The sequence below is a fragment of the Diadema setosum genome, chromosome 10 (assembly GCF_964275005.1).
Source record: "Diadema setosum chromosome 10, eeDiaSeto1, whole genome shotgun sequence".
NCBI lineage: Eukaryota > Metazoa > Echinodermata > Echinoidea > Diadematoida > Diadematidae > Diadema > Diadema setosum.
This window is the reverse complement of record NC_092694.1, coordinates 2223708-2236759: the sequence shown is the minus strand read 5'-3', so window position 1 is coordinate 2236759 and position 13052 is coordinate 2223708. Positions and strand designations below refer to the sequence as shown.

Sequence of the window (13052 nt, the reverse complement as noted above, 5' to 3'; positions counted from 1 at the left end):
TTGTATTTAAAAATGTCCTTTATTCTTATGACAATTTATAATACTCTGTCACACCTTTCAAGATGCACAGATGTATTCCAGGCAATAATAAGTTTGTATGCTCTGTCAAATTCACAGTTTCATTGTTTCATCGAGAGGTAAGAGAGCTTTACATGAAATATATGAAAATGACAAGACACTATGAGAGACTCTGAAAATGAAAATACTGTATATTTGTGTAGTTTTTAAACCAGTCAAATTGGAATTCTACTAAATTGACTTGACAGCTAAAATGCTTATTTTTGTTTTTATTATGTATTCACATGTCACTATTTGCATTTTTGTCATCTTTACAATTCAAGTTTTGAAGGTCAATAGTGGTAAATATCATATTATGTATTGGACATATTAATGACAGACCAGCTGTATAATAATGTTCACCATGTGTGTCAATGTGTCAAGTCCTTTGAACCTTGACCCTTAACCCCACAATTCCCCTGGTCCATTCTGACAGACAAACGGTTCCAGCGCTCTCCACCTGGCAGCCGCAGGAGGTCACAAAGAGGTGGTGAGAGTTCTCCTTGACCAAGGGGCTTCCCCTACTGAGGAAAATGCTGTGAGTTGCTTTAGTCCCATTACTTTGCTCACAGAAAATATAAAAATCATATTTTCAGTTAAATGATTTTGCAACTGCGACACATCCTGTTTGATAATTGCCATAACTTAGTTGTTTTATAAGTCTACAGTATTATGCTGTATAAGGGATATGCGTTATTTTTGTTTAATTTCACAAAAGGAAACCTAGTACATGTTTTGTGTGTAGATCAGAGAGATGCTTTGGTATCATCATCTTATCTGATTTGCATAATTATGTGGTTGTGACTGATATCCCTGTTTTATGATAACATGTACAACTTTTAACTTATAAAGCTTCCCTAGAGCCTCTGCAACTGCCTTCAGAAAAAAATTGCATTTTTCTCTGATATCTATACATAGACCGTAGGGTATATCTATGCCTTTGTAATTGATCTTCGTGATACAGTCATACACAAGTACATATTCCTTGAGTTGTTGTTGTACGTTTTGATAATGTAATGCCAAAGAATGTCAGTTTTGGATGCAGCTAACTAGCAGAAAGGAAAAGCAAAAAAACAAAAACAAAACAAAAAAGACAAAAAAAAAAAGTTGTTGCTGCTGGCTATAAACTACTGATAGTAGTCAAGTAGTAGTCTCTTTCAAGACTGCAAGTCAATGTAAGGGTAAACTATTGACCAACAATCTTGACAGTATGTTAACATTTTCAAAAAATACAATTTATTATGCTTCTTTTTGTTGGAAGTCGCAAATAAACTACGTTAAACACACCTATAGCCAATATCAGCTTCTGTTTACCTTGTACTTAATGACAATTCCACTGCTCTCGATTAACATCACCTTAACTATCTTTTCACTTCATTGTGTGTAAGAATTCTGTATTGAAATCACTTTTTAGATCAAACTTAAGCATATTGAAGCTAGAAAATGCAGACAGTATTTTGGGGGAGTTATTTGTTATTTGCTATTTTCTTTTGTGATGACTAGGATGGTATGACAGCAATCCACCTTGCAGCCCAGAATGGTACTGTGGGAGTCTTAGAGGCCTTAAAGGGTAAAGTCTCCTGGAAGGCTCCCAGTGTGAAGACCGGTATGACAGCCCTCCATGTAGCAGCCCACCACGGTCAGATTGACTTCGTACGTGAGATGCTGCTGAAGGTTCCTGCTACCATCCGCAGCGAGCCCGCCTCGGAGCACCTCAGTATCAAGGAGATCTTTGCGCAGGATGTGAGTGCTCCTCTGTGGACAAACATTTGTGATGACTTCAGATGTGATCAAAACATCCTGTACTTCCAATGAGTTTTGTGAATGAGGGTGTTGTTAATATGAAGTGGTTTGTTATGTTATTACATACTATAGAAAATCAAATAACGCCTGTTTCTACAGCACCCCTTATTGTTCGTACTTGTGAGTATTGAATATCTAATTCAAATGTGTTTCAGTAAGACATATAACATACCCTATTTTGGCTCTGTGCAGTAATAACATGCCTCGTGTAATTCTTTGTATATCACTCAAAGGCTTACAAATAGAATTAAAGGAGACCTCCGGATGATTTTCAGATTTTTACATTTGAACAACTATAAATTAGTTATACTGAGGACAGAGTTTCAAAATTCGTGATAATTGGGATGAAGAATAAGAATATTTTCAAAATTTAGAACAAATTGCAATGAACAAGGATGATGACATGGCAGAGTCACCATAAGAATGCATGAGTTGGGGCTCAAGGAAGCAGAACAAAAGAAGAAGGCATGCATAGATTATACACAGGTGAACTCGCAAGCAAGCGGTATTGTAATGGAATTGCACTGCTACATTTCTGAAATATGTGAACCTCCTATGTCATCATCCTTGTTCAGTGTAATTTGTTTAAGGTTTTTCAAAGTATTGTTTCTCTGCTCAAGAATCACAATAAATTTCACAAATCTATACATGGAGTTGTTGATTTATGTACTACATGATGTGAAATTATGAAAATCGTATGGAATATCCCTTTAAGTTTTACCAAGTACTTTAAACTAAACTCATTCAAGACCCAGTTTGTTGAGTCATTTAATCAGAAAGCAGACTATTGATGTTATCGTTTGAAAGCCCGTAGAACTGAGAAGTTTTTACACTTGAGTTATGTGTCTAATTTCCCTGTCCATTTGACTGATATATGCCAGTAAAAATCATGACACTACATGCATACTCTGTGTACAACGTTTTTGTGGTTCACTGTTCATACATTTATACAGGTTCATGCATACAATACGTAGGGCCTACAACTGCACATGAATGATATTTCATGAGAGAGTATATGTTTCATCTCAGTTGATATCATTATTAGTTTATCATGTTTCATTGTTGTTGTTTTCCAGCATGGCCTGACCCCACTCCACCTCGCGGCCCATTCAGGTCACGAAGGATTGGTTCGTTTGCTTCTCAACTCTACTGGTGTTCAGCCTGATGTGCCAACAGTTGTGCAGGTAGGGAAGTCTAGGGTAAGAATGATGGGTCAGTTGTCACAGACCTTTTCACGCATCAGCTAGCTGCCTCTGCCAGGGAGCTGCTCTATGATAATTTGAGAATAAATACATCAGTGAAGGTGACAATTTATATGAAGAGTGAAGATTGGGGGTGCTCTCTGGACACCAAGATGAACAGAGTGAGATGATCTTACACATGGAGCTTGGTATCCAGAAAGCTCAGTGACCTCTGTTTCTGTTCCATTTGCTACATTGACCAGTGTCTTTGATGTGTTCAGTGAAAATGTCAACAAACTCACGTCTTAATGACAAGGAAAGTATCATCTGCAAAGGAATTTAGTACAGTGTCTTATGTTGTAAATGCAGCTTGGTATGGAACAAGTTTTTTTTTTTTTCCTTTCTACTGTAATAGACTCTATTCATCCTCATTAGAAAGAGGTGAAGTCAACAATGCCTTTATAAATATATCCTCTTTTGGGACTGCTTTGAAAGAGAAGAACTCGGTGAGGTGTAGATTTCATGGGTTATCCTTCTTGAGACTCTTCTCTTTCCCATCTTCTGACTAGTGCATAGAAAATAATAGCAGTGTTAATTATGCACGCCATGACAATGGTTGATACTACCACTGAAGATTGTTATCATTATTGTAACACACCTCCACTGTATATGGGACACATATGAAAACATCTCATCACCCTCATGTTTTGAATACATGTGGAACACAGCTGGGAACATGGTTTACCCCATTTTGTTGATGTAAAACATGACACAAGAAATATATGTTTTCTAAATATTGGCTGAGAAGACTACCACTGTCACATGGGCTAAGATTTGTCTTGTCTGTCAGTTTTCTTCCTGTCTTTCAAATACTTCTTATCACTAAACAAGAACACTAATGGAAATAAAACCATAATAACCTTCCTATGTATCTTTCATCCTGTGTGAATACATGTGACTTGTGCTCCTAATGCGACATTGTGTGTATATTCCACTACTGACTGAAATATTCACGATACTTAGTCAGATCATATTAGGCATAATTAGTGGACTAAACCATGTGATGTATTGGTGTACCTTCTTTATGGAGTTAAAGGGACTGTACAGTACTGGTTGAGGTGGGGATTCATGTTTTGAACATTCCTAAGTGAGATAATGAAAACCCTCTTATGAAATATGAAAGAGCATGTAATTTTAAGAAGGATTCAACGTTTATTTGATGAAAATTGGTTTTCAAATGGCTGAGATATCAAACAAAGTGCTAATAATAAAAGGCGAAATGCCACAACTTTATTAGGATCTCTTTGTTTCACCTTGTTTTTGGATATCTCAGCCATTTCAAAACCGATTTTCATCCAATAAACTTTTGATACCCCTTAGAACTGCATGCTCTTTGACATCTCATAGAGTGGTTTCTGAATATCTCTCAAAACGTTAAAGCTAAATCCTCACCTCGACCAGAACTGTACATACCCTTTAATAGGGAGGCCATATAATTTGGGGGCAATACATCATTGATGCAAATGACACAGTAGGGGACATCCATAAAACTTTATGACAGAAGCATTGTCAAGTGTTTGTCATGTTGATTTAAAAGATAATAATCCACCTGTGCTGTATTGACTTGCAGGGTACCATACCAATCCACTTAGCAGCACAGAATGGACACACAGCTGTTGTTGGCCTGCTGCTGAGCAAGTCAACCACCCAACTCCATGTCAAAGACAAGCGAGGCAGGACCGGTCTGCACCAGGCTGCGGCCAACGGTCATTATGACATGGTGGCCCTCCTCCTAGGTCAAGGGTCAGACATCAATGTCAATGACAAGGTGAGGCAGTTTTTGTCCATGATTGAAATCATGTTTCACTTTATTTACATTATTTATGCTTTAAAAAATGAGCAAAGAATAAGTGATGTATTTTCACAGGTGTAAACTATCTTCTATTAAAGTACATTCAGAAAATAGAAATATACTAAAGAATTACTACATTGTATACTGTTGAGCAAATCGAATGGTGCAATTTAAGCATATTCATTCACTACAAAGACAATGAAATGCTTCAAATACAAAATACATTTGGTTTCGAATACCATGTGTGTCAATCACTTATTCATAATGCACTGTATCTTTCCTTTTGTTGCAAAAGGACTCAAGTGACAAGCACCTCTTTCTTATGAGCAAAATGTCATGTAGTTTCACACTGACTTAGTGCAGTGATATGACATGTCAAGCAGAACTCTATTAGCTGAGTGTTTGTGCTTAAAACTAAAGATCCAAGTAAAACATTCTGAGTCCAATTTGAAGAACATTGGTAACTCAAGAGTTGGATAATTTGTGACTTGCTCCATTTGTTTGCAGAAGTGAGACAGATATACACACGTATGCATGCAGTATGCCTAGATGATAAAACTACAGGCCGTCATATGAAATCCCATTAGAGTTGTAGATGTGTCTAAAGCATTTAAACCTCATTTTGTCTCTCTAGAATGGCTGGACAGCTTTACACTTTGCTGCCAAGGCAGGCTACCTGGATGTGGTCACCCTCCTGGTGGAGAGCGGGGCGTCGCCCAAGTTTGAGACTAAGGACAGCAAGGTGCCCATCTGTTTTGCAGCGAGCTCTAACCACCAGGCTGTCCTCAGCTTTCTCATGAAGAAAGATCACAGCACACAGCGTCTCATGGAGGACAGGAAGGTGAGGACACCAAACCAAGGTTTACCTTGATTGTGACTCCTTTGAACAGCCTCAAGGAACAGAGGAGGAAATGTGTACCTTTATTTTCATCCACATTTGGTGGCATTTATTGATGGTAATTCTATTGGCACGTTGAGGATGAGTCCCGAGTATACTTGGGCAGGTGTCTATGGGAAATGCGTGTTGTAGCAAAATCAAACCATCCTCATCAGATTAAAGTATTGATTTTACTGTGTACTATAAAATGAAGGAAAGGATTGTGAAAAATCATCGATTCTTATTCTAAGGATTGGTATTAATTGTTAATGCTTGTTAGCAAGTTATATGTGCACTCAGGAACTTCTCAATTTCTAATTTGAGAAAAAACAGTAATCAGTTACATGGTGTTGTATATGAATCTCTTACAGGTTTAAGACCAAATTACAGTGCTAGCCTATAATTGTATACTTTGTACAGATCTTTTCATAATTCAGGATTATTGGTCATTATTTATGATGCCTAACTTCCAATCCTCTAATTTCCACAGTTTGTCTTTGATCTGATGGTATGTGGTCGATACAACAATAATGCCTCCATCAGAGAGTTTGTCCTGCGCTCACCAGCACCCATCGACACCGCCGTGAAGCTGGCCAAGAACTTCCGCTACCAGTCTGGTAAGGAGAAGGAGCGAGCCCGTGACCTGCTGGATGTCAGTATGTTCTGCCAGACGATGGCCGTGGATCTCATCTCCATCACCTCCAGCACCACCAGTCCTGGATCACTCCTGAGATCCGTTGACGAGAGGAACGTTCCTTTCCTCGATGTACTCATGGAATGTGAACAGAAAGATGTTGTGGCTCACCCGTCGGTTCAGAAATACCTTTCAGACGTCTGGGTGGGTAACCTGAACTGGGCAAGCTGGAGGATTGTCCTTCTCTTCTTTGTTCTTGTCATCTTTCCTCCGATATGGATTTTCTTCTCGTTACCACTGAAGCACCGCTTCAACAAGCTTCCCATCATCAAGTTCATGACGTACCTTGTGTCTCACATATATCTTATCATTCTGCTCATTCTCACAACTGTTGTCACACCATTCATCGAGGACTTTATATCCAACCCCACCATGGTGCCCAGGTGGTATGAATGGCTCCTGCTGATGTGGTTATCAGGACTCCTAGTCACGGAGATAACCAATCCAGGAGATCGGCAAGGACTTGGCTGGATACGTGTTGTCATCCTGGCAGTGTCCTCCGTAGCGTGTGTCCTGCACATCGTGGCCATTCCCTTCAATGATGAAACCAAACGTCTTCTGGTCTACATCAGGAACCAGTTCTTTGCCTGGTGTGTCCTCTTCTGTTTCGCTCATCTCCTGGAGTTCCTCTCCTTCCATCACCTGTTTGGACCCTGGGCCATCATCATCCGAGACCTGATGAAGGACCTGGTCCGGTTCATGGTCATCCTTCTCATCTTCCTTGTGGGCTTCATGCTGCACCTCGCTGCAGTCTACCAACCAGTCTACGTCAAGTCCACCAACTCCACAGTGGATGGCACCATCCAGACACCAGCAGACACCTTCTCCATCCTCTTCTTCTCCCTCTTTGGTCTGGTAGAGCCGGAGACACTCCCTGCTACCACCCGTCATCCCCAATTCACAATGTACCTCATCAAACTGGTCTTTGGTACCTACCTGGTCGTCACACTCATTGTCCTCATCAACCTCCTCATCGCTATGATGTCCGATACCTACCAGAGGATCCAAGCTCAATCTGACAAGGAATGGAAGTATGGCCGGGCTCAGCTGATTCGGAAAATGAACAAGACTTCAGCGACGCCTTCCCCTCTCAATATATTCACCAAGCTCTACTGGTATCTCAAAATGGCATTCAAGCATAAAGGTAAGTTTGATTCATTTTATTTTACTCTTTTATTCATGCATGGTGCATGCTTCAGTCCTGTTACTGTACTTCCTCAGGCCCCTGTGGATGAAAAGTGAATATCATTTTGTTTCTCAGTCACCTGTTAAGAAGACTCTTCCATTCATGACTGAAATATTACTGCTTGCCAATTCACTGATTACGAATTCACCCAGTTATGTCAGTACACTGTAAATTTTCAATATTGATAACAAAATATACTTTCTAATGCATTGTAGAGATTTGAGCAACAATGGAGTAGTGAAGGTAAGTAGAATTTTTTAATACCAGTCAAGTAAATCTTTCTATTTTATGGAATTGGATGAAATTACTTTTGCTTTAATTTCATATTTTTCTCTCTTTCTCATTTTTCTATGCAGGCAAGATCTGTAGTGCCCAGGCCAGAGAGCTGATCAATGAACAGGAGGAACTAGATGCATTATCAGACTCTAGATCAGTAGACATGTTTGGACACTCCTCAAATTGGCTACGGAATGTTGTCAGACGAAATACACAGGTTGCCCCTGAAGGTAAAAACAACAAGGATTTTATTTACTTGATATTATGAAAATGGCTGGTCAATAGCTAATCAAAGTTTTGACCAAAAACAAGCAATTTTTCTATTCTTTTTTTTTAATTTGAATTGTTTAATTGTTTTATCCTAATTTTGGTTAATGAATGATGTGTGATGTGAAATAGTCCTACCAGAAAGGGTTTTCATCTGACATAACCAAAGACAATTCAAATTTTTTTCTTTATAACCTGAAATGAGGAATTGAAATATAATTTCATAATCACGACTGGGTGACCATAATGCCACACACACACACACACCAAAAAAAAAGAAAGTTTGGGATATTGGGGACAAAATGATGGAAGCAGATATTAATATGGTGTGGGACTTCTGTGGTTTATTTCTTTCCTTTAAAATTGGTGCAAAAAATGGAGCTAACCTGAAAAACGAGTCCCATGTATACTCGGGTAAGCGTCTATGGGAAATGCATGTTGTAGCAAAATCAAACCATCCTCAACGGCTTAAAAAGTATAGAGCATATTTTACCTTGTTTTTACCTAGCTTCAATGGCAACTCTGATATTAACTAAGCCGTTCAACAAACATCACATCTATTCATTTTGTTTAATATTTATTTGTCTCGTTATATGTGGTCTAGCCGGCTACTTGCAGCGGCCGAATCAACAGGGGACTGGACCAATCCGGATTGAGGGTGTGGTCGACTGGGACACCGTGGTGCACCGCTACCTGACCATCAAAGGTCAAGAGGAGGACATTGACCTGGGTATGACCTTTGACAAGGACGGGGCTGGACCCTCGGCCGTGTCGGGGGATGACCCGTCCAATCACCAGCTGGTAGTGGCTAAAGCCAATGGTACCAAAAATAACCACATCGTCTGAGGCATTCCACAGTCCAGCTTCTACATGGGATAAAGGCTTGAGCAGGCTCTTCTGAAATACATGTAGAGATGAACTGCATCATAGAGTACCAGAGTGTGATGTCATAGACATTCATCGCCATGGAAACTGGTTCTCAACAGCTCCACCTGGCCCTAGTGTTAAGGCATGTACCTGGTTCCAACCCAAGCTATAACAAAAGACTGTGACATCATCACAATGTAGGCATTCCCTATTTCACTGAGAATATCCTGTGGGATAGTTTAATAAAAACTGTGTCCCCTCAAACATTGTTCTATGGCAGTTTTCACAGGAGTCATCAATGGGTTAAGAATGACTTTTCTTCAATCTGAGATGAAAGATAAGCAGACAATCAACACAGAAAGGAATGACATAACACAGCTGCATATCAGAACACCAGCTGATTGTCAGGCAAGGTCTGTTAACTTCCCAGCAATGATTTCACTCGCTCAGGCATGTGAAGTCCACTTGGATGTAGATCTGTTTAATTGGGTGAGAGAAGAGAGGTTATTTTGGATGGGTTGTTTGTAAAGCTCACTTTTATGTTCAATATGTAGAGTACTGATTTAAAATGCAATATACTCCAAAATAACACAATGTTACACATGGAAATACTCAAATGAAGTTATCTGTGCCTTCCTTTACTACCAGAAGTCAAGGATTTCAAAGGAAAGAGAAAAACCCATGATTTAAATTGTGGATAAAAGAAGCTGAATTTGTGCATAGCAAAACATTAAATTGGCTTGAAGTGTATCAGCCGGCTAAGTAGTGTATCAGTCGACCGAATTACACAAAAATGTTCACGTTTTTATTTTCATGCTGGTTTCTAGTCGAAATGCACGAAAATTTATACACTGCGAAAATTTAAACTTTCACAGTATTGTCCCAAGATCTTCAGGTCATAGCATGGAATTGAGATCCTGAGGGGCAATAATATCAACTATGCCCCAAATGAAAGCAGTCTATATCTGTTTTATAAATGGTACAGTTGTATATCTGTTTCATAAATGGTTAGGGCCTATGGATGAAATAAAGTTTACTTGGTCAATCGTGATCGTGCTACTATAGCCAGTTCACACATCAGGCGCTGCCTGGAATAGAAGTTTGAAAATGTTGCAATGGCGTCATACGAGGGTCACCTCTTGTGCTATGGAAGAAGGTACATGTGCACACCACAGGAGGGCAGTTTAGTGCTATGGGGTGATTTAGCACTATTAAACCGTTTTGATACAATGAATTTGCAGGCAATTGCTGAATTTATGCCTTTGATTTCAACCAATCACAATCAAGGATTCCTCAAATGAGTTTTTCTAAAAAGTGTTTGTAGGACCACATTGTATTTAAGAGAATATTCTTTCATACAATGTGCATGTTATTATGCACTAGCATCATGTGGTGTCTCATATGTCACTCAAGCCATTCGTTTACAACTTCACATAAACATTTTGTGGATTGAGTATTGGTTGGTGAACATGACGTATGTTGTCAAATTTTGGTACAAATATAATGGCAATAGAATTTAGAACAGTATCTTACAACTTATGATTATATTTTTTAGCAAATGAATGGTGTGATATATTTTCATAAATGACTTTAAATGTCTGAAGATTGAAGTCATATACAGATACTGTGACAGGAAGGCAAGTAGGGTCTTTACCAAAATGTCTTAAATCTATGCATCTTTTCATATCTGTAAATACAACCTAAGAATTATTATGAAGGGGAAAGGCCTCTATAGTGTACATAATAAGAATGTAAAGCATGCCATTCAAGTGTATGATATACGAGTTTAAGGAGATTACAGTAAAATGCAATATTCATATTTTGCAGTGGCAAAAGCCATTATGTACATTCATGATAATATACATTATGCATATTTACAGAACTGCATGTCTGAATAGTTACAATTGTATAACGTATAAAATTTGTAGTTAAATGTTAAAAAAGAACAATTAGTTTCTACTCTTCTTTAAACCCTTTTTCATGCATGCAACCTGCCAAACTGCAAAACTTTTACACCGACATTCAGTAATCCCCCCAAAACTTGACCTATTTGTAGATTAGCAAGCCTAATCAGGTATAGCTATATGTTGTCAGTCCAACAGGGTTCAGGCCATGGGGACACATAGGGCTTAGGGGGAGTAGGTAATCTCTATTCATCGACAATCAGTTTCAGACATCCCTGCCAGTCGGTGAAGAAAACTTTCCAGTGTGCTTGCCAGTGGCGAACATATCACACAGCAAGGGTTTGTGATATCTTCTGTAGTCTTTTGCAATCACTTGGCATATCACACAACAGTGAGTTGTAAATTACACTGTAGCGTGATGTTCTTCAAGCATCATCTGAGAGCAACAATTTTCAGGAAAAATTCTAAATTTAGAGAAGGAGTTACCTTAGGTAAAGAAAATATTACTTGAAAAGCATGGATGAATATTGGGAATCATTTACAGAATCCCTGTTACGATGGGTACAAATATTGTTAACTCGTGAATGAAATTCAGAAATCAAACTCTACAGTTCTGAATTATTCAGCTCACTACAAGTAAGTGTTATTTTAGATTCGAGTGCAAAGATCAAAGTAAACAGTGGTGACAATCTCTTAGAATTTGTACCATATCTATTAGATTCACATAGTTTTTGAATAAAAGTGTCCTAGATACAGTTGTCTCGAATGATTTGCATACAAGTAAAAAAAAAAACACAAACATATTATGTTAAGATGGGCAGTAACTTTGTGGTTGTATACAGTGTATTTTGAGTTGTATAAACACAATTTAAAAATCTATATATTTTCTATATTTTTGTTAATGCTGCCTAGATATTGATGACGGTTGAGTTATCACCTTGCAAGATTTGATCTATTTTCTACAAGGGAGCTACATGTATAGGGGATTAGGGGAATGCTATTTGAAGGATACAGTATGTTCCATGTTGTTTGCAGTTTTCGCTCAAATATCCAGTCCAATAGATACTCTGTAGTGTTAATAAAATACTGTAAAACCAGCAATATTCGCATCTTCAAACTTTTGCAAAGTAGAGCTGATTGCATCGTTGGCAGCATAAATCTTTCACAAAGTGCCACAGTCATTCAATGCATTGCGTAAAAAAAAAAAGTTGAGTGTGCAGTTTACTTTCTCAAATTTTGGCTCCTTGCAAGAGTTTCATGCACGCGAAAAATTCTGGTTTTACAGGACTGTATGGTACCAGGTAGTTCTTGATAGTTTGTCATTCCCAGTATTAATTCAACTATTTTCAGACCTTGAACAGAAATTCTGTGATATTTGGGTTTTGTTCTGTTAATTTATGTGTCAGGGTAAGTATTACATGCATTCTTTTGTAGTCTCCATTTCAGATATTTTTCCACTGTAAAACATTCCCATGACAAGCTTAGTGCTCCTCCACCATTTCCTGAAGGCTTGTCGGACGTAGCCTCCGTCACTGTAAAGCCTGAAGCGTTTTGATTTACAGACATGTAAATGTTTGTGGAGTTACATCCAAGTTGCTTCTGCTCTTACAAATAGTGGAGGAATATTCTATGTTGTCATGTCAATGTGGTTTAATGTATTATCACAACCTATGGATCTTTACTGGTGATGTCAATTGTGCAGCAACTCAAAACCACCAAATGATACTGTAAAGATTATGAAACGCCTGTTCCATTACAAAACTGACCATATCACTAACAGTGTAATGCTTTCAGGCGCAATATAGCTGCTTTGCCTATTTTATGTGCCTATGTCTGCACCTGCCTGACAAACATTGAGATGTTAAGTACATGTATGCATATATTATAATGTGTTCGTGTAAAGGTTCTTAATTACACATGATCAAAGTTTGTCTACAATGTTCATTTTGGGAGATACATTTACACTTGTACAACTGTACTGTATATGTCTCCATTGCTAATAATGTAGGTAATTATCATAAAAGATTTTTTAGACTTTCTCCCTGTATTGCGTTACACTGCCCTGTCTGTAAAGATGGCAAGTTTCAT

At 38.4% G+C, this 13052-nt stretch overlaps 1 protein-coding gene across 1 annotated transcript in view; it reads left to right on the top strand.

Annotated features, from left to right (window-relative positions):
• The window catches only part of LOC140233703 (uncharacterized), a 77271-nt gene extending 68014 nt beyond the window's left edge, over positions 1-9257 (top strand). Inside the window, exons 20-27 of the mRNA XM_072313804.1 lie at positions 494-595; positions 1561-1800; positions 2937-3044; positions 4672-4869; positions 5528-5734; positions 6261-7608; positions 8007-8156; positions 8798-9257. Coding sequence (XP_072169905.1) covers positions 494-595; positions 1561-1800; positions 2937-3044; positions 4672-4869; positions 5528-5734; positions 6261-7608; positions 8007-8156; positions 8798-9039 — 2595 coding nt within the window. The 3' untranslated portion in view covers positions 9040-9257. The remainder of the gene's footprint in view (positions 1-493; positions 596-1560; positions 1801-2936; positions 3045-4671; positions 4870-5527; positions 5735-6260; positions 7609-8006; positions 8157-8797) is intronic.
• The last annotated feature ends 3795 nt before the right edge of the window (positions 9258-13052 follow it).